This window comes from Temnothorax nylanderi, unplaced genomic scaffold, assembly GCF_030848795.1.
Source record: "Temnothorax nylanderi isolate EJ_2023f unplaced genomic scaffold, tnyl_v1.0 TNYL_tig1185_pilon, whole genome shotgun sequence".
NCBI classification, from domain to species: domain Eukaryota; kingdom Metazoa; phylum Arthropoda; class Insecta; order Hymenoptera; family Formicidae; genus Temnothorax; species Temnothorax nylanderi.
The window spans coordinates 9722-31959 of record NW_027250247.1 but is presented as its reverse complement, the minus strand read 5'-3'; the positions used below and the strand labels follow the sequence as shown (position 1 = coordinate 31959).

Genomic DNA, 22238 nt, shown 5'->3' with positions numbered 1-22238 from the left:
TTGTTCTGAAAGAACGATATAAAAAATACTCACTGTTTTTGTAGGCATGAGTCACGCAAAAACGATAAATTATCGTAGTGTTGCCATTTGCTCATTTTAGCAGGTCTTTCTGAACCACTAGCCAACGATTCATTGCTAACAATTCTTCTGTATGTATCATGCAGGGATTTAAACTTTGTCTTTGCTTCTTTGTCCGACAGTTTTCCTGGAAAACATCATATGTTACAATCAAATTTATATTAATAATTATTGAGTTGCATACTATTCCTATAATTATTTTATTATTGAATGAATATTTGCTTACCATTTAATGCTTCAGAAATTTCTTTCCATAATTGTGCCGTTGCTTTTCTGCTACGGAGTGACAAATCCAATTGTGGATTCCATAATGCTTTGCGTGCCTGTACTTCTAAAATTAATTGTTCTTCTAATTCTAGCAACTCCTGCTTTTCTGTAATACTTAACTTTCCTTATATTTTTTCTTTTATTTGTTATGTTTTCTAAACTTTCTTGTACCGTTACTTCTTGATCATCAATTGCACTTCTTCTTAAAACACTTCCATCTTCTACAAATTATTACATGATATTGAATATTCTTTTAAATTTCTTTAAATAAATAAGTTATTTATTTATACTACTTTTACATACCGCACACCGGATAAAAATAATAAGTATTTGGGTCAGTATTGTTGAGTTAGGAGGTCAGGATCGAAAAGGAAGAAGTGTCCAAAGCATTGAAGCTTATATTCCTTAACAATACTTATAACTTTATTGATGACTTCTACATCACCTCAAACACGTCTGGGGCCCTATTCTTGAAATAGTTGCGTATACGCAAGTGATGAGTTGCGAATGATCGCAATGGAAAATCCCTAGGCCCCTATTCTTGAAATAGTTTCGTATACGCAAGTGATGAGTTGCGAATGATTGCAATGGAAAATCCCTAGAACAGTATTCTTGACAGTCGCAAGTGGTAACGTATACGCAATTTATTATTCGCAATGCAACGAATGGGTCCCACTATACGTTTCAAGAGAAACGTATAAGTTATACTGTGAAGAAAACAGAAAGTTAGGCTATTAAAAAATGGATGTGGAAGACATCCTAGTACATGCACCAGTTTTCCATATATTAGAAAATGCTGATATAGCAGAAGAACGGGAGAGAATTTTCCACAACAGAGATGATCCTTTTGAGTTATCAAATAAAAAGTTTATTCAAATTTTTCGATTAAGTAAACCTGCAGCAAGATATGTTATTGATCTCGTTGAACCATATCTAACTGCTCAAACAAGAATTTCTGCAATTGATTCGACAACAAAGGTAATTATTCTAAAATTAAGATTCTACAATTAAGATAATATTTGTGCATAATGCACATAAATACAAAAATCTACAGGTTATGACAGCATTGCGATTCTTTGCAAGTGGTTCGTATCAAATGGATATCGGTAAAAATATTTATATGGCAGTGAGTCAACCAACAGTATCTCGTTGCATAAATGAAGTAATAAATGCAATGACAAGGCAAGAGATTATGGACCAATGGATAAAATTTCCTTCTACCTTAGCGGAATTGAATGAATTACGAATACAGTAAGAATACATACAAATTTTCTATATGATATAAAATATATAATTATATAATGTTAATTTTTTTACAATTATATTACTATTTTTTGTTTCAGATTTTATACAAGATATGAACTACCAGGCACTATTGGATGTATCGATTGCACTCACATCGCAATCTTTCCTCCAACAGGACATAATAATCCCGAGCATATATACGTCAACAGAAAAGGCTATCACTCGATTAATACACAGTTGGTAATAATTAATTTAACATGAATTATTTACATTTATTACAAATGTATATAATAATTATGTATTGCATTTTATTACAGATCTGTGATTGGTGTTTAAGAATAATGAATGTAAACGCACGTTACCCTGGCAGCAGTCATGATTCGTACATTTGGAATAATTCCAATGTAAAGAATGCAATGATCCATCTATACAGACGATATCCGAACAATAATTTTCATTTACTAGGTAAGATATATGTTGTATCACATATACTTTAACACACCGTGTAATAATAAAATATTAGAGAAATTACTTAGCAAACACAATGTTACATATAACGTATATATTGGTTGTAATTTCCTACTTAACAATGTAATTATTATGTAACACGTATGTTATATACAGTTATATTGTTGAGTAGGAAATTACAACATGTACATTACATGTAACATTGTGTCTGCTAGATAGAAATCTGAATGGGTAGTATATAATGAAGAAAAAAATTTTTTGTCATATGCTTAATAAAAACAAAAAAGGTACAAAAAAAAATTATTATACTATATAATCAGTAGATTAAAGATTTGAACATTTCTTTTATTAGTTTTATTACACATTCAATATGCCTATTTAATAGGTAAATCATCGTTTGTTTAAAAATTTTTATATACATTAAATTGTTGCATTTCAATTTTTTGTTTGCAGGTGACTCAGGATATCCCTTACGGCCTTGGATAATGACTCCTGTAACGGATGCAGCGCAAAATAGTCCGGAAGAAGCATATAATAAAAAGCAAATGAAATGTCGTGCATTAATAGAACAGTGCAATGGTGTATTAAAAATGCGTTTTAGATGTTTATTGAAACATAGAGTACTACATTATGCTCCACCAATAGCATCAAAAATCATACATACCTGTGTTATATTGCACAATATATGTATCAGTGAAAATGTACCAATGCCATTGGAGGTTAATGATGATTTTGACGAACTGGACTTTGGAATATATAATAATGAAAATTTTATTGAAAATGAAAGAAATAACGGACCTGAAAGAAACATTCGAAGAATCGATCCAGATTTAGCAGCTGGAAGAATGAAACGGCGACAAATTATAAGAAATTATTTTTCCTGAGTCGTTATAAAACTGAAACCATATTACGTTTAACGTATATTTTATATATTTATATTTTAGTATATTTCTAATGCTTAAATTACTTAGTAATAAAATTTAATATTTATAATTAAGTATTATGGTATAAATAAACTATTGTTTCATCTCTAAATATTTATTTGTCTTTGTAATTAGAAATAAAATTTACATTGCCATAAAATAAATTTTCAAACTTCGTATCATAGCATAGTACAAAAGAAGATAATAAAACAATACATCAAACTTAAATCATAACTATTAAAACAAAATTGCAGATAAGTATAATATTGGTATTTTCTATTCTAGTAATGCACATGTTTTCCAAACATAAATAATTATCTTATTAATTTTATCGAATGCTTAAACTAATCATCTAGTTGACTAGTTATCAGTCTTATTACATTCACTTTAGTGCTTTTAATGGAACGTTCAACAGAAAGTATAAGACATGAAAAATAAAAATATGTAAAAAATAAAAATGTTCATAAATTGGTTTTGGAACGTTCTGTATATGTAAATTAGACATTAAAAATTCCATTTTTCTAATGTCTTGCTTATTTTTTCGCTTACTTCTACAAATCTTTTTAAATATTCTAATTTTTTTTCATAATAATTTTTCTTTAATTCATATGTGTCTTTATAAATGTCATTTAAATGTGCTGATACTTCAATAACATTCTTTAATTGTTTTTTTCCTGTATTGCTTCTCTTTTCCTTTAATGGCGTTATCTTTTCATTGTCATTTTCTGTACTGCGTATTGAAGAATTAGTGTTGCTTAATATATATCCACTTTCTCTAACTGATTTATCATTTTTGGAGGTACATGGTGGAATATCCGTATAATTCTTAAATGTTTTATTCATATTTTCTTTTTCACTCATTAAATCCTGAAAATTATTTTCATTGTGTGGATTATTCTTTTTTTCTGAAGCAACAATATTGCTGTTTGTATCTGTGTCATTACGCAACTGTAGTAAAAGATCATCTTCATTTTCATCTAAATATTCCACTTCTATTGTGTCTTCCTGTACAGCAAATAAACATTCTATTTATATAAAAATTATTTATGTCATAAAATATATAAGTATATACGTATATTAAATTTTTAATCTTTTTTACATGTAACGTAGAGCAAGAAACACTGTGGCTGTGCTTCAAAATTCACTACTTGTACTAAAAATCTGCAGTTCAAGCATAATATAAATTTTCATCACTGGCAGTAAATTTTGAAACAGCCTGTCACATACAGATATTTATTCATATATATCAGATATTTTATACATATTATAGGTGCATTTGGAGAGATGCTATTACCACTCTTATATGCCTATTTCTACCGCTGTAAATTAACTTTAATCTTGGTTTAACTTACTTTCTATCTTTCTCTAATTCTATGAATTGGAAAAAGATACAAGATAAGTTAAACCAAGATTAAAGTTAATCTACTTTGGTAGAAATGAACATTATAACCAATTCCACAAATTACTTTAACCGGAGTTTAACTAACAATACCTAATAGGAGAGTTTGTTTTATATAAAACAAATTCTCTTATTGGATATTGTTAGTTAAAATCCGGTTAAAGTAGATTGTGCAATTGACCCATAGCATGCTGTTATTGTTTATCTAATGAGTGAAAAAAATAGAATGACACTAATAACACTAATAACGTCTTTCCAAAATTTACTGCTGGTGATAAAAATTTATATTATGCTTGAACTACAGATTTTCAATGCAAGTAGTGAATTTTGGAACACAGCAATTGTGTTCTTTGCACTATACAATTATATATCCAATACTATATATATATATATATATATATACATACAATAATTTCTAAGATATAAGTATAATGTAAATATGTAACTCTTCTATTTTATACCTCTGGAATATTCAATAAATGTACAGGAGATTCTTCTATTGCAGGATGTCCATGAATGCTAGTGGAACTCATTATGTTTAAAACTTGTTCTTCTTGTGAGGTTAATGATTCCGTATTCATCATACCACCACCTGTCGCTGCCATGGATTGTTTTATACTTGAATGTTTCTTCTTGCTGCGCGATTGAAAATCATGCCAGCACTAAAAAATATTTAAATTGTTATTGAATTTGAAGCTAAATTTCTAAATAATACTATTTATGAAGTATATTGGTTATAAAGTATACTTATATAATCTAACATTATAAATGCAAGAAGTTATAACTATACTTACAAATAATTTAAGACTACTAAAAGAGTATATAATATTATTTTTCTCCAAACATTAAATGTTAAAACAATTACTTTAAACCTATTTCATAATAATTATCAGCAAAAATTTGTTCTATTTCTTTTATTTACTGCAACTTGTATATGTATGTACCTTTCGCCAACCTTTCCAATCCTTTTTAGCACCATTAATTGCATTCAAAATGTTTGTTATTTCGTTCCACAACTGTATTGAATGTTTTAACGTAAAAGATGATGTAAATTTTCCTCTTGTTAATTGCGGGTGTTTTTTCATATACTCTATTAATAAAGTTCGTTGTTCATCCGTGATGTTGGAACCTCTCTTTTTTTTGTTTAAGCTATCCATCTGTCCAAATATAAAATAATATTAATGTATATAAAAGTAATACATAATATTATCTATAACCTACAATAAAATTTCAGAAAAATATGCTGTAAAGTCAAAAATTTTCTGTTAGCATAAGAAAATAACATATATTTTAAAGATCGTAAAGAAATATTTACATTATTAGGGGTACTCAAATAAGTTAGAGTTTAACGGTTTGACAGGTTATATCGGGTTAAAGTCGGGTAAAAAGTTAATTTTTAAACTTTGGGCGCGCTACTCTTTAAAGTTATGCAAAATACATAAGTGACTCATTAATCTATCACATTAATCTTTGGGTTAAAAGTTCAAAAATTAACTTTTTACTCGACTTTAACCCGACATAACCTGTCAAACCGTTAAACTTTAACTTATTTGAGTACCCCTATTATTTCTTTAGGTTATAGAAAGTCTAATTAAATATTGTTAATTACCTTTTATATAGTAAGATCAATTGTAATGATGCTTTTTACGTGCACGTAATAATGTTCTCAAGTCCCGCTGCCGATAACCGTGATTTAGCCGAGAAAATATTTCACTTAACCTCGCGCGTCCCTCTTTAGACTCCTAGGAAAAGTTAAATCTCGCGCGTTGGTCCTAATTTTTGTGAACAGTTAGTATATTTTCCAACGTTGCCAAGTGTATTTCAGCGCAATGGAAAACGTATACGTTTCTAATTGCGAATACTACAAAATAATACTCAAGAATATAAATTCAAAAGCGTATACGCTTTTTCACCATTCGCAATGTTCGTATACGTTCATTTGCGTACAGATTCAAGAATAGGGCCCCTGTACTCTATTCGCACACGCTTCGGGTGAATGTCTGTATTCGTCTGAATCTTTCCTCCTGTACGCAGCTCGGCCCTACCCTACTCACACTCTCTAGTCGTGCTGCGCACGCACACACACACTCTTACATACGTGCTTCTCAGCAGCTAATCACGTGTAGCATGAGAATTATCTATACATACTTTAACACACCTCCTTAATTTTCATGCTACATATTTCAATACATTAGTTTTTATTCATTTGTCGTACCTACATTCTCAGAGTTTTCTTATAACCTATTAATATTTCTTTGGCTTTTACTTAAATTATTTTCAAGAGTAGTCTTAATTTTTCAAATTTATTTTTTCCAAGGGCTTTCGTTAGAATATCTGCTAGATTAATTTCTGAGTCTACTTTAACGATTTTTATAATACCCTTTTCATAACATTCATTCACAAAATGATAATGTACTTCAATGTACTTTGAATTTTTTGTCAAATTTCCATATTTTGCGATCGAGATGGCTCCAGAATTATCTTCGTAAATATTTACCGGCTTTTCAATTTTCACGTTAAAGTCTTTCAACAAGTTTATTACAACCTTGATTTCACTCACTAATTCTGATAACGCTACGTATTCAGCGGCTGTTGACGATTTTGTCACACTGCCCTGTTTTCTCGATTTCCAATAAATCACATTTCCAAATATTCTTATAACATATCCCGTCGTGGATTTCCTATCTATCTTGTCCCCCGCCCAGTCAGCGTCAACGAAACAATCCATAATTTCTCCATTTAATTTCCTTTTGTATGTTAATTTAAGATTCATCGTTCGGTACAAATATTTTAAGATTCTTAATGCGTATTTAAAGTGTGTTTTATCGTAACTATTTTGAAATCGGCTTAAGTAATTTACACTGTAACTCACATCTAATCTGGTACATGTGCTTATGTACAACAGAGCTCCAATTAAATTTCTGTATTTAATATTATTTGAAGCTGACTGTGCGGGCTCTAAACTTAAGTTCTGTTCCATCGGTGTACAATATAATTTCGCTTGTTCAATACTATATTTTCTCGCTAACGACTCGATATAATCGCCTTGGTCTAATGTCATTGTACCTTTCTTATAATCATATTCAATATTTATTCCCAGATACGTTTTTACTTCACCTAGATCTTTCATAGAAAATTTACTCGACAATTTACTCTTAATTTCATCAATTCTTTTTTTATTTTTCCCACAGATCAATAAATCATCTACAAATAAAATTAAATAGATCGTTTCGCCCTTCTCATGTTTTATGTATAGACAATAATCATTTTTACTTCTTTCAAACCCTAATTTTTGTATGAACTCATCAAAACATTCGTACCAAGCTCTCGGGCTTTCTCTCAATCCATATAATGCCTTTTCTAATTTATATACTTTTCCTGAGTTATCGTCGTATCCTAGTGGTTGTTTCACAAATACTTCTGATTTTACAGCTCCATTTAGAAATGCTGTTTCTACGTCCATTTGTATGATCATTAATCCAAATTGACAACAAAATGACAATAACAACTTTAATGTTTGAATTCTAGCCACTGGAGAATACAAGTCTTCCAGTACTTCTTTTTGTTGGAAACCTCGTACTACTAATCTTGCTTTCTTTTTATTATCAGATTTATTTGTGAACACCCATTTTAAATCTAGAATTTTTTTATTTTGCGGCTTCTCAACCAATTTCCAAGTTTTATTTTTATTTAAGCAATCTATTTCTCTGTTCATTGCTTCATTCCATAAATCATAATCACTACTTTTCAAAGCTTCTTCATAAGTTAAAGGACTATCTGCACTAACTACGTTTACATAGATGCAATTTGAATTTACAAAATCACCATATCTCTCTGTTTTTTTCTTTTCTCTAGCTGACCTTCTTAGTTCATTTTCTAATTCATCAACCGTATCATCAGATCTATTGCTCAAGTTTCTAGTCTTTTTACCTTTATTTTGACCGTATTCATTTTCCTTGTTTTGAATCTTAATATTTTTACCATTCTCAATATTTTCACCTGATTCAGAGCTTTCATTACATTTTTCAGATTCATCGTCACTTTCATCTATACCTTTAAATCCGATTAAATTTTCATGTTCTTTAACTATATCCACATGTCTTGTTACAATTATTTTGTTGTTAATCAAAACTCTGTATCCAGCGTTTTCATATCCTAGAAGTATTCCTACATCAGCTTTTCTATCCCACTTTGAATCTCTTTTTATTTCGGGTACTCGTGCAAAAACTTTACTTCCATACAATCTTAAGTTTTTAATATTCGGTTTTTCTCTAAAGAAGATTTCAAAAGGTGTTTTATTTTCTACTGTGTTTGTTATTGTTCTATTTTTCAAATAAGCTGCGGCTTTAATAACTTCTGGCCAATATCTATTATGTACTTTAGATTCTGACAACAAACATCTAGCTGAATTCATAATTGTTCTATTATATCTCTCAGCTGTTCCATTCAGCTCATGTGTGTAAGGTGGACATGGTTCCAAGAAAATTCCTTTATCTCTAACTAAGTTAAACATTTCATTGTTCATATACTCTTTGCCGTTATCGCATCTCAGTCTTTTAATTCTTTTGCCAGTTAAATTTTCTACTCTATTCATGTAATCAATAAAACAATTATGAACTTCAGATTTAGCTTTTATAGTATACACTAACGCACATTTACTATAGTCATCAATAAATGTTAAGAAGTATTTAGATCCATCAAAACCTGTCGTATAATGTGGCCCATTTAAATCAGTATGAATTAATTCTAAGACTTCTTTTGCTTTATTTCTGTTATTTTCAAATTTCAAATTGTGCATTTTATTTTGTATGCAAGTTCCACACTTCAAAAATACTGGTTCTAATTCTGCTGGCATTCCCTCTACTAATTTGTTTTTACACATATTATCCAAATATTGAAAATTTACATGTCCTAGAAGTCTATGAAATCTTTCCTTTTGTGTCATTTTTTCTACATTACCAGCGTAAGACTCCTTTCTTTCTATTATACTACTTATTTTGTAAAGACCATTCTCTTTAAACGCAATCCCTATCAATTTTCCATACTCATTATATATTTTTGATGTTTTTCCTATTGAAATAATTTTATTCGCGTCTGTTACTTTGGCATAACTAATTAAATTTTTATCCATCTCTTTGACATAAAATACATTGGATATTGTTATTTGTTTTCTTACTCCATTTACTATAAAATAGGTCAAGACTTTACCAACTTTTGTGCCCTTTAAAATTCTACCATCTCCTACTTTCACATTTATTGGTTTCTTTAGATCTATGTATTCGTAAAAAAATGAATCATCGTTTATAATGTGGTCCGAACAACCACTATCCAATATCCAATCTATTTTACCCGTGTCACTCGTGTAGACTATCGCATCGCTCGCAGCGAAATCATCTCGTTCTACTTGTGTCAAGAAGGTTCCTAGGTTGTCGTTGCGCTCGCTGTATGCGTAGCGTGCATCGTAGTAGCCCGCTCCGTCGCTGCGCTGCTGCCATCCTCTGCCTCTGCCATGGCCTCGTCCATAGCCTCTGCCTCGACCTCGAAACTGCTGCGGCTGCTGCGTATTCTGCAGCGGCGGTTGTCGCGCACCTCCTGGCCCTTGCGCTCCCCCGCCGGCTCCGCTCCTGCCGTATCCGGTCCGCCACGTGGTCCGACAATTTTTCACAAAATGTCCCGGCTTTCCGCATCCTCGGCATGTCATGTCCTTTTTTTCGGCCTTAAACACACTTGGCTTTTTCTTGCCACTGTCATTCTGGCTTCGCACTTCCCACATTATTATTTTATTTTTCAAAAATTCACAAGTGCGATCACTTTCTTTTACTGAGTCGATCAAATCTCCTACGTAGCTTAATGATTCTGGCAGCGTTCTCAGCATGTAGTCTAGTTTTTCTCGTTCCGTCACTTTTGCACCTGCATTTTTCAGTTCATTTGTGACCTTTTCAAATTCATTAAAGAATGTACTTGAATTATCAAAGTCTTTCAGTTTCATTCGTTCCAATTTGTTTCGAATGCATATTTGTAGAGCCGTTGATTCTTTGGTGTACATTTGGTCAAATTTCGCCATTATTTTGAGAGCGGTATCTTGTTCACTCACAAATTCCAATTGTTCATTTGTTATACTACAGTAAATGTAGTTCATAGCTTTCAGATTTTTTTCATCCCAGTCGGCTTGTGCTTCTGTGCCCAACTTTTCTCGTGTCGCCGGCTTATCGCACTTTTTCCATTTTAAATACAGCAGTATTCTCCTTTTCCACAAGCTGTAATCTCGTCCATCGAACACTTGAATTTTAACTTCTTCTTCTTTTGGCATTTTGTCTTCCTTTCTTCGTTCCTCGAAAATCACTTTCTTCAAAATCAGTAATTTTTCAATCTCCTTCACAAATAACTTCCGTAAAGATTTTTCAAGCTTCTTTAGCTTATCTTGGTCTAACTCTTCCTGTTCACTTTCTTCACTATTCTTATTTTCTGATTCAGTTTTCCCAGAGAATTCGGCTACACGATGCCACATAGCCTCAGAACAAAACAACCACGCTCTGCTACCATGTTGAGTTAGGAGGTCAGGATCGAAAAGGAAGAAGTGTCCAAAGCATTGAAGCTTATATTCCTTAACAATACTTATAACTTTATTGATGACTTCTACATCACCTCAAACACGTCTGTACTCTATTCGCACACGCTTCGGGTGAATGTCTGTATTCGTCTGAATCTTTCCTCCTGTACGCAGCTCGGCCCTACCCTACTCACACTCTCTAGTCGTGCTGCGCACGCACACACACACTCTTACATACGTGCTTCTCAGCAGCTAATCACGTGTAGCATGAGAATTATCTATACATACTTTAACAAGTATAATAATTAGAATATCCTTGAAGACACTCATGTTGGTTGATGTAATCTGTATCACATATAGTTTCGCAGAGTCCACATGTCTGTACTGGGAGGTCAAATACCTACAAAACATTAGAAATAGCATATATATCTCACAAGTTGTATATTGTTCTAAAATACTTAAAATATTCTTTTACGTTTCAAAATATATAGCTTAATTTATTAGTCTATATGGAGGGGTTAAAGCCATAGTGGTGTAAGTCACTTTTTTTTAACCTATCGAGTTAAGTTCATAGATGTAGTCTACACATGCAGATATGTTGAAAAAAGAAGAAAAAAAAGTGGTCAAAAAAATTGATTTACACCACTATGGCTTTAACCCCTCCATATATAGAAAAGAAATTCATATAAAATTTAGTTATTTTGATTAAATAGAATTTATTTTATATAAAAAAATTACTTTTTTGTATATATACTTACGTCATCATTTTCATTTTCTTTATTCGAATCTTGCATTTTATTGAATCTTTAATCTTTAATATTAATTTAATTTATTAATTTTTCTTTTTTATGTCACTGGATGATGACTACGTATCTTCAACGTTTCCTTTCAGGTTATGTAATTTCTTAGGTTATGTGTTTTAAGTACATATAATTAATACAGCACGGCAGCACTGTCAACAATGTATCAGCGTTTGAGCAGTAAATGCTTTGTAGTTGAACTGATTCAAACTACAAAATTGTTGGCGCTGGATTGCGAGCGACAAATTTGTCGCTTCAATCGCTTGTTTTAGCGGCACGTGAAATTGCGCCTTTATACATACTTACCTTGAAGTGACACATGTCACTATAGACTTACATCGTCAGTGACACATGTCACTATATATTTGCATTGACATGCGTCACTGCAATTTTACACCATAAGTGACCCCTGTCACAGTAAACTTACCTTGTCATGACACATGTCATATGTATAGTTTTGATACTTAGAGTTAATTAATCGAACGCTCTTCCAAACGAGCAAGTATTATATAACAATGTTTGATTATAATTTCGTAACGATAGATATAACGACGCGTATAGATAATAAGGATTACGCGATAACCATAATGTGCGATGGCAATCATTTCGTAATGACGATACGATTGTTAGAGAACGATAGTTTACGAGAATGACCCAGTCGAGAAGGGTTATAATTTATTTTCATTTGACATGCGTAATTTAAATGCGATATTTCATTTTATTTGACGAAAGGGATATTTCGAAACGAAACGAGCTATTGACGCGAACCAACGTCAAGCGTGATATTTTACAAACAGATTCGTATTACGTGAGTCGAGACGAGTCCAAATATACTCTGTGCGATATAACTTTGTCATTAAATCGATATTAAGTGTAATCAGTTGATCGATAGAAAGAATGATAGATTCATGGATTTTATGATAGATCTTAGTTATTAGTGATTGCCAGACATCAAATATCTGTCAATTATCGATTTTAGATCGATATCTACAAAACTGACATTTTTGAATAAAGATCTGTAGTTTGGGTAATTTCAATGAAAAAAGGGTATGGACACTTTAAGATCGTCTCATGGAACGAGCCTATGTAGTTATATATGGTTTATTTCTGATTTTTTACTTTATTGTAGATTTTCACCCTTTCGGGGCAACTTCGTCATTTGTGATGCGATTTTAAGTTTTGAGGGCTTAAATGATTTGTCTAGTCCTAAAGAGACCGCCCATATAGTTTAATTTCAATATTTTTCAATATTACGAGTTTTTACCCATTTAGGGGTACTTTGCCAATTAGCGATTGATTGAGTTGCGAATCGTCTTAAACGATTCCTAATGATCCCTAGAAGCGATCCATGTAGTTTAATTTCAAAATTTTCAATTGTTTAAAGATTTTCATAAAAGTGGTGAAAATTGTTGTTAAGCCTAATTATGATGATTCGATCATATGTACGTGTTCGTGGGGACACATGAAAAAAGAATCTGACGTGACTTTTGCAATTTTCAAAATATTTCAGAAAGTGATCTTTCAAGGTGATCTTCGTCAAGGTCAAAACTCGTAATAATTAACTTTTTTAATATTTTATTGCATATTCATGTTTAGAGGGACCAATTAAAGTTACCTATGAAAAAAAACGTGAATTTTCTCGAAATTACGGATTTTTACTATTTTTCATAAAATTGTTAATTATCGAATATTTTCACAATATTGCGATAGATTCTTGTTCAGGGAGATGTAAGAAACCCTCCTATGCTGTTTAAATTTAATTTTATTCATTATTTAAAAAGTGCACCTTTCAAGGTCAAAATCCGTAATTAACGTAAATTTGATATTTTATTGATAGATTTAAGTTCTTGGGAGTAAAACGAATCCAACGAACCATCACTTACTCAATTCGAGCCATTATTAAAGATTTTTATCAATTTTGCAAAATAATTAACTATTGATATATATGCGTGTTTTATTGCACAAGATACATTGTATAGATACCAGAAAGACATTTCTAAAGTCAGAATTGCGTTTAGACACGTATATCAATATTCCATTACCGTAGGTCAGTTACGCGACTTTTCGAATTAAGCGTGTTAACTGTATTTAAATGATAGAATCATTTAGCATGAACGTATGCAAATGCGTTGGATACATTTTACGAGCGCTGGAAGCGTTTTATATTATTTTACCCTAAAAGGGGAAAAGCGATTATTTCGTATTATTAACGATTAGTATACTTACCGATACTTACCAGATGAATCCTAGAGAATCCTACAGCCGATATGATGAACCTGAAAATAAAAGGGAAATTAATTGATGTATGCATGAACGAATGTACATACGGGATTAGATACTTCTGTAATGAGCAGGGACATCCGTACTTATTGTAATGTATGCAAGAATGTGTGTATATCAAGGAAAGGACAGGAATTTATATCGAGGATCATATATTTGCAGGATTCATCACTTTGTTATGAATATTTATTTATTGTGATGATGAATCATGCCGTTCATGTAGTCGCATGTCTCTTTGAGAAATTAATTAAATTCAAGTGCTTTGATGTAGCCGCAAGCTTTCAGCCGACGAGGTAACATGATACCTTTGTTTACGTCGTAGAAGAATTTCCGTTGGACATGTTCAGACAAGTCGACTGCATGATGGGGGGAGAAAGCGAATGCGAGCTTCGCAACCGAATGTGATTGGTTGGAAACTCGTGAGTGGGGATGTCATCCCAGCGTGGGTATATAAGCCAGCCCGAGCAACAGCTCGAGGTCTTTCCCTGGGAAATCGTCGAAGAACGAACGTCGGTTATCCCTGTAGAATCACTCAGACATATCTTGCGATACGCTCAGAGGAAAGATAGTTTTTCGCGAGGCGTTCATACAAAGCGAGTAGAGTAATAGATTCTGGATTGAGCCCGGTTAACCACCGATAACAGTTTGAAGCATTGTTCATCTTCATTATTGTGTACTTTGTACCAAAGTCAAATATATATATTATTTTGTTATTGTTAAATCAATACGAAATTCGATATCATTTAACAATTCCTATCCGACAATTCCAAAATCTGAAACGCGAACCGAGTGCGAGTACGTACCGTGTCTCTCGACACCGAGTCTACGAACGTGACGAGCCTCGCAGCCTGAAGATCATACAATTGAAAAGAAGGAAGGAAGCCTCTCGTCAATGCGATTGAGAGCCATACACGTTCTGTGTGATCGTTCAAAACACAGTGGCGACCATAATTATTCAACTTCAAGTAAGTCCTACATATCCAAGATCAATTGTTCGGTCACAACCTAACCTTGCCGGGCGTAGCGATCTTGACCGCCGCGGCAAGTGGACATTTAGCCCAGACCGAAAATAAACCATTTTTCATTGGTCGAATGTTTCCTATTTTGACTTCACACTCGTCACAATCACCCACAATGGAAATAGTGTTGGTGATATCCGCGGAAGTAGTCGAGTCATCAATGTTCCACAGACGGATCTCCCCCATCTTAGTGGGCCTAGTGACCCGTGCCGTGGAACTTCCTAGAACTTCTCTCAGTTTGGTTGCCAGATTGTCCGCTTTCGAGGTTCCGTCACTCCCGGGGATCTCGATGACGATGCCACCGTTGATCCCCTTCCTTATCCTCGAACTTTCTATTCCCAGTGTGTTAAGGGATATCTTGTCCCGAGATGTCTTCAGCAAGTCAGCATATGTCTTTGAATCTGCCTTTGAATCTAGACTCGTAATGACAACTGCGGCAGTCCTAGGAGGCCTTCTCTGGGTTCTACCGCGGGCAACTCCACTCGTCGCAGCAGTTGATTTGCTACGATAATTCGTACGAACTCTCGCAGCCGCGGGCGCGCTCTCAGTTTCCGCGTCTGGACTAATCTCTGGTTCTCGGAAAGATGTCTTCCGAGACTTCTTCTTCAAAACCTTATTTGAGGGCTCATCTTGCGTAGCGAACCCACGCTTAATCTGGCGCCTTCGATCAGCAAGCCTCGAGATCTCTTCGCTTATCCTCGCGATTTCCATCTCTGCTGTAGGGAGGGAACCGTCCTCCGACTTCTCCATCCAATCTGAAGATGAAGCACGACGGGCTTTTCCCAGTTTCACGTTTCTATAAGAAGGTCGCCCACGACCGTCATCCCGATCAGAGCGAGAGTCCACGTCAGCGGTAGAACTACGTCCCACGTCGCTACCAGATCCACCCGAGACAATTGTCCAATTTTTCTTAATCTTTTCCTCGTTTACTGCTTTCGCCATTGTCCTTGTTCTCGACTTCCTAGGAGGAAGAGGAGGAAACATCTCCGTAGTTTCTGTAGTTTGTATTCTACGTTGCCCAGTTGTCGAGGGCGGATCCGTTATCGTCACATTAACCGGCGAGATTACCATCTCCGCACGGGAGGACTGCGAGGGCTTTCCAAGAGGAGGGGAACTCAGGTTCGTCGTGGCAGCACCACTCTCTAATATTGCCAATCGCTGTTGGAGATTTTTAAGTTCTCTTTTAAGTTCCGAGTTTTCCCTTTCGATTCGGGTCTGCTCTCGCCTAATTTTCTCTTCCTCCTTTCTTGAAGCACTAAGCTGAGTTGAAAGGTTAGAAATTTGCGCCCTCATAGAGGAAATATCCCCCGCTGAGTCCTGCCTTTCCATCAGGATCTTGAAAATTTGCTCTAAATTGATTAGACCCTCTTTAGCAGACCTGCTGAGTGGTCCCTGCAGACTTTGGCTCTTCACACGAATCTTGTCTATCTTACTGATACACTCCGATGTTAAATCAGACAATTTCTCAGTGTCGAAGTTTCGCAGCTCCTCATCCGCAACGACCCTGATGCGGGTATCCGCTTCCAGGCTTCCGCTTGGGGGTAATGGAGCTTCCGTCGCAGGATTGTCAATTTTGACCCTCCCAGAAACAAGTTTAGATTAACTTCTTGGGGTTACCCTGATCTTCTTTATAGGAACTCTAGTCAAAGGCGAGATGCTAGCGGGAGACACCTCCGCCTTTCTCTTCTCGTTCCTAGGTGTTCGCAAGGATCTTTCCTCCGGTTCGTCATTCGAATCGGAAATCCAACCTCCGTCAATCAATGTATTTTCCGCATCGTACGCGCCTAACATATCGCCAATAACGTCTAGTATACTGTCGTGATCGATCCCCGATTGCAAGTCCCTCGTGTTAGTCGAGTCAGACATCGATGGCGAACGAGATAGACGACCGTTGTAAATGTCCGCTCTTATCTTCTGTCTCCGCTTGGCAAGCTTCTGGAGCTGGTCCCTGATTGACCTTGGAACCGTATACTAAAGCACCCGTTTCCCACTTAAGCCGGGAATCACCTGTGGAGACGCGTACGATGTCCCACAACCCCGAGAACATAAGCGAGGTGCAAAAGGAGCGCGAGGTGCAAAAGGTGCAGCCGGGTGAGGTGCGCCAACCGACCAACCAGCGTTCGGAGAAGCCTCAGGAGAGGTCCACGGAGAGCAAGGACGCGAACGAGATCGAACAGTATATGGAAATTGACGACGAGGAGGTCCAAAGGCTGATGGCAACGGGCATCGCCAGAATAAAACAGACGGCATCGCCTGGATCACAAATATTCGCAACGCCGGATGTGGTGCAGCAGGAGCTGTACCCCGAGAACGAGAGCCAGCCGGACCAAACAGCGGAGGAGGTGCACTCAAAGGTGTACACTCAAATTTAAACCTTTTTATACAATGTACAGAGAACGAGTAGATTAAGAAAGTTTTATAACAGTAGAGACATTTCATATGATTTTGATACGTATATTTTATGCGCACGTCAAGCGCAAGATTTTAATAATTTTAAGTTTTTATTTGATAAAGAAAAGGCAACGAGCCGGTACGATACACCACAAAGGTACAAAGCGTTTCATACGCAGTGATAACAATAAAAATAGATATATATAACACATGACATTACTTACCTGTCAAATAATATCCCATTCCCAAAACTGAAAGATAAAGTACAAATAATAATGGACCCAGATAGATTCAAAATAATAATATTATCAATAATATTCCTTTTATTTGCAATTGCAGTGATTTGCATACTTTTATTAACATACTCGCACAAAATACAATCAGATCCTCATTACATACCTTAATTACATCATGAATTTGAAAGAATACTTAATAGTTTCGATCATAATATTTTCCCTTTAACAATGTATTTCCCTGACCCAGAAATAATTATTACACTGTTTACACTATACACACTCTACATATTAATTTTAAGTATCGGAGTAGATCCGCGACCGATCCGCGAGTGACGGTTGAGTAACACAATTCGTTTAACATTAAGTTTTATTTAATTAAGGATAATTCCAGCGAGCGTCAATAAATCGACACAACTTATGATATTCATTTTTATAATTACCCCACTTACATTGACAACGAGCAGGAGAAATTCCTGAGTATGTTTTACAATGATTACACATAATTTTAAGAGTTTGATAACGATTACACCTACGTTACACTTTACAGTATTAGCTACACTTACACAGGCATTAAGCCGATTAAAACATAAAGAGATAATTTTCACCCAGGGTACAGTTCCCATTTGACTTGTTTTCAGTCATTTCGTGACGATTCATTTAAAAATACTACATGAAATAATAAATAAGAGGCCTTCAGCCGATTCGGTGCACGTGGTGCACACTTTCAGCACTTAATACATTTAAAATTGATAATTCGTAGAGTTCATTACAGAAAACGATTCTTATGATCAATTAAGAGTTTGATACATTAATTTATAACATTTAGAAGCATTTTGAGCAATTACACTTTTATTACACCTTTAACACTTTCTACACCTGTATCGTAGGATTCAGCGTGCGGAGCGAGCCAGCGAAGGCTCTACACTTCTGTTTACACTTTTGACACTTTCTACACTTGCACGTTAGATTTCGGTATACGAGACGAAGCACAGATTAATAGACAGATAGCCAATGGCCCCTCAAAAGTCGAGACCACCATTTCCGTGACTTGATTACCAACACACTTTGCCCCTTACCGACACACTTTGCCCCTAGGATTGAGTCCGGACTAAATCACATAACAGGCTTTGCCCCTGGTGCGAGTCCGAACTAAATATACCCGATTTTACCTACAGACTTTGCCCCTGGTGCGAATCCGGACTAAATATATCCGATTTTATCTACAGACTGAGACTTTGCCCCTGATGCGAGCGTGCGAGTCCGGACTAAATATATATCCAATTTTAGAGTTGGAAACTATTTTTTTTTGTTTCGGCCGAAATCGAACTGAAAACCGAAACTTTTGAAGGAGTTTTACAAAAGCGATATAATTTTAAAAAATCGTTGGAATTATTTATGTATCTACTCTTTTTATTAAATATCACTGAAATATAAATATAATATTATTTGTCAAATATTATAACAATATAAAACATTATAATATTGCATCCCCAACTTTAAAAAATTATAAAATTACATAAGTATTATTCAGATCACATAAAAGTTTGTACTTGAGATGTTTTTACTTAAACTTAGATAATAATTAACTTTAGTATCAGTAATTGAACTCAAACAATTTTATATTATAATAAAAATAAAAATTTCTGAACAAGATTCGGATCAGAACAAGAACCGAATTCGAACAAGATCCGGATATCCGCGGATTTTTGCTTAAATAAAATATTTTATCTTGGATCTATTTCTATCTCGGACATATCTTGATAAACGGATAATTGTCATCACTAGCGGTCCGAAAATATCGAGATTTTCTTTCCACCGGTTCTCGAACCCGGTTTTTATATTATGGCGCATGGAATAAAAATTATTTATATTTTGTTAATATTATGTTTTATAATTATATATTTTTATATATTAATAAACATTTTTTCTGTACTTAATTGTACAGACCACATATATTAGTGACATATAAAAATTACAGTTAAAAAATATTTATTTAAATTATTTATTGTCTTAGTTATTGGTTCTCATTCTTAATATATATACGATCAAAATTAACATTTGATTATCTTTATATATACATGTACAGTTATATCATATATGTTATATGTCAGCCATATAATAAAATTGTAATTATTTATTAATTATGTTTTATTTATTATAATCATATAATATATACAGAAATGATAGCCAAGTTTGGACAACGGATTCATGTTCAGCTAGTAAAATACATCGGAAATGACTATTCACACTCGTGTTGCAAAGAAAGTCAAATTTTGTCGGACAGTATATATTAAGTAGAAAAAAGAGATATTTTCAAACTGCTTTATCTCGAAAACAAAAAATTATATCCACACGAAATAAACGCATTTTAAGGGCTTATATATATGAGTAGACCGCAAGAAAAAAGGTGAAATTTGGGAATTTTTATCTTGGAAACAATTAATTCGATTTGATCCGGGTTTTTTTTATTTAAAAGTATCTACTTTGAGGCACGTTCTCAAATTTTTTAAAGGAATTCATTCCCTCGGAGCGCTGTTCTCGTGGCCGGCGTAAAATGTTACACGGTTCACGGTTCCCAGAATATCTCGAGAACGGCTGGACCGATTTGCTTCAAATTTATACACAATATTTTACGATAGTTTTTCTCGTTTCCATCGGGAGATTTTTTTTGTACTCAACTAGTTTTTTTTATAAGACTATAAAGGTCGAAAATTTGGGTCGAAAAAATGAATGTGACCTTTATAGTCTGATAAAAAAAACTAGTTAAGTAAAAAAAAATCTCCCGATGGAAACGAGAAAAACTATCGTAAAATATTGTGTATAAATTTGAAGCAAATCGGTCCAGCCGTTCTCGAGATATTCTGGGAACCGTGAACCGTGTCACATTTTACGCCGGCCACGAGAACAGCGCTCCGAGGGAATGAATTCCCTTAAAAAATTTGTGAACGTGCCTCAATGTAGATACTTTTAAATAAAAATACCCGGATCAAATCGAATTAATAGTTTTCAAGATAAAAATCGAATTAATAGTTTTCAAGATAAAAATTCCCGAATTTCACCTTTTTTTCTTGCGGTCTATACTCATATGTCTCATATGTAACCCCTTAAAGCTAAAAGTTGGCATTTTTATGTGGCATAAATTAAATTTAGAAAAAAATGCTACCGGTGCTAAGTCTTAAGAAATTCAAAAACGTCGTTTTTGGCCTCTGACGCCATTTTTCTCAAAATTGTGACATGATAGCCAAGGCTGACAATACGGATTCAGAAGGTTTTGTCGGACAGTGTAATTATTATAATAAAAGTATGTTTTCGATACAATATATTTATTTTATTTTTACACTCTTTATTTATAATTAAAAATAAAAACGGGGCCTGTCGTTTCAGGCCTCGTATTCCCGCGCCCTCGTCCTCTCCATCCCCCTCTCCAGCCTCCTCTATTCCAGTCTCTTTCTCTCCAGCCTCCTTCTCTCCAGCCTCCTCTTCTCCATGTTCTTCCTCTTCCTCTATATGGACCATAATACCTACACAGAAAATGCAAAATCAAAGCAATAAATAAATGCACAATTAAATAGAAATGATTTTAGAACTTTATAATTAAATTAACAAATATAACGTACCTATTTCTTTCTTTTATGTTTTTTCCTCGTCTTTTCTTTTTTTTTTGTGTTTCTTCCTCATTTTCTTTATCCTCGTCATCCTCATTGTCATCTACGTCATGTTTTCATCCTGGCCTTTTTTGATTTTGTTTTTCCATCTCCCTCTGTTTTTGTTCCTCTTCTTTTTTTTCTCCATCAGCCTTCTAATTCATAAGTAAATCAGTAATAAATAAAATCGCGAACCGTTTGTTGCCTAACTAATGCACGCTATTTGTAAGGGGTGGAATATCAGACTATGCGCGAATTCGTATTCGCGATTCGTGATTTGTATATTCGTGATTAGTGTGGAGGGAAAATTCGTCGATTATTCGATGAATTTTCGACGAATTTCCCTCCACACTATTCACGAATATACGAATCGCGAATTACGAATTCGTGCCATAGTCTGGTTCCCTTACCTATGCTAGAACTAAACATCACAGACGCGTGCTACTTAGATATTTACTATGATTTTTTACAATGTACAAAACAATTACGCAATTACGATAACCTCACGTTTGAGCTACCAAAATACGATTTAGGCTGTGGTCCACTTAACGCTACAAATTCTTTGAACTGGGGTACTTTCCGATTCACGCATGATGCGCATGATGCATCATTCATCCTTGTTTAACATTCGGTGTACAACAAGGATAAATGATGCATCATGCGCATCATGCGTGAATCGGAAAATACCCCTGTTCTTCTCCTTTTTTTGGAATTAAAAGGAAGATGAAGAAGAACGTTCCGAAGGATTTGCAGCATTAAGTAAATGGACTGCACCCTTATGATATCCTTGTGCTGACAATAATCTCGCAGTACGAAGTGAGCACAATGAGAGAATCAACATTGCGGAAAAGAGGCAACGATTCTATTCGATTTAACACGGCTTTTTTAAGAATGGAAATCTATAAAAAATCTAATCTAAAAATAAAGAATAACAATAT

At 34.2% G+C, this 22238-nt stretch overlaps 2 protein-coding genes and 1 long non-coding RNA gene across 3 annotated transcripts; 1 reads left to right on the top strand and 2 right to left on the bottom strand.

Annotated features, from left to right (window-relative positions):
- The first annotated feature begins 948 nt into the window (after positions 1-948).
- LOC139786899 (putative nuclease HARBI1) lies at positions 949-3086 on the top strand. The gene is made up of 5 exons (XM_071726012.1): positions 949-1323; positions 1400-1596; positions 1689-1830; positions 1908-2055; positions 2512-3086. Exons 1-5 carry the CDS (start codon positions 1087-1089, stop codon positions 2940-2942), a joined length of 1155 nt encoding a protein of 384 aa, XP_071582113.1. The 5' UTR covers positions 949-1086; the 3' UTR covers positions 2943-3086.
- A 169-nt stretch (positions 3087-3255) lies between these two features.
- LOC139786900 (uncharacterized) lies at positions 3256-6372 on the bottom strand. The gene is made up of 4 exons (XM_071726013.1): positions 5990-6372; positions 5325-5537; positions 4842-5042; positions 3256-3986 (listed from the first exon to the last, which is right to left on the bottom strand). The coding sequence occupies exons 2-4, from the start codon at positions 5535-5537 to the stop codon at positions 3486-3488; spliced, it is 915 nt and encodes a 304-aa protein (XP_071582114.1). The 5' UTR covers positions 5990-6372; the 3' UTR covers positions 3256-3485.
- A 14714-nt stretch (positions 6373-21086) lies between these two features.
- LOC139786898 (uncharacterized) lies at positions 21087-21368 on the bottom strand. The gene is made up of 2 exons (XR_011722461.1): positions 21274-21368; positions 21087-21177 (listed from the first exon to the last, which is right to left on the bottom strand). It is a non-coding gene; the product is annotated as an uncharacterized lncRNA (long non-coding RNA).
- Between the last annotated feature and the right edge of the window lie 870 nt (positions 21369-22238).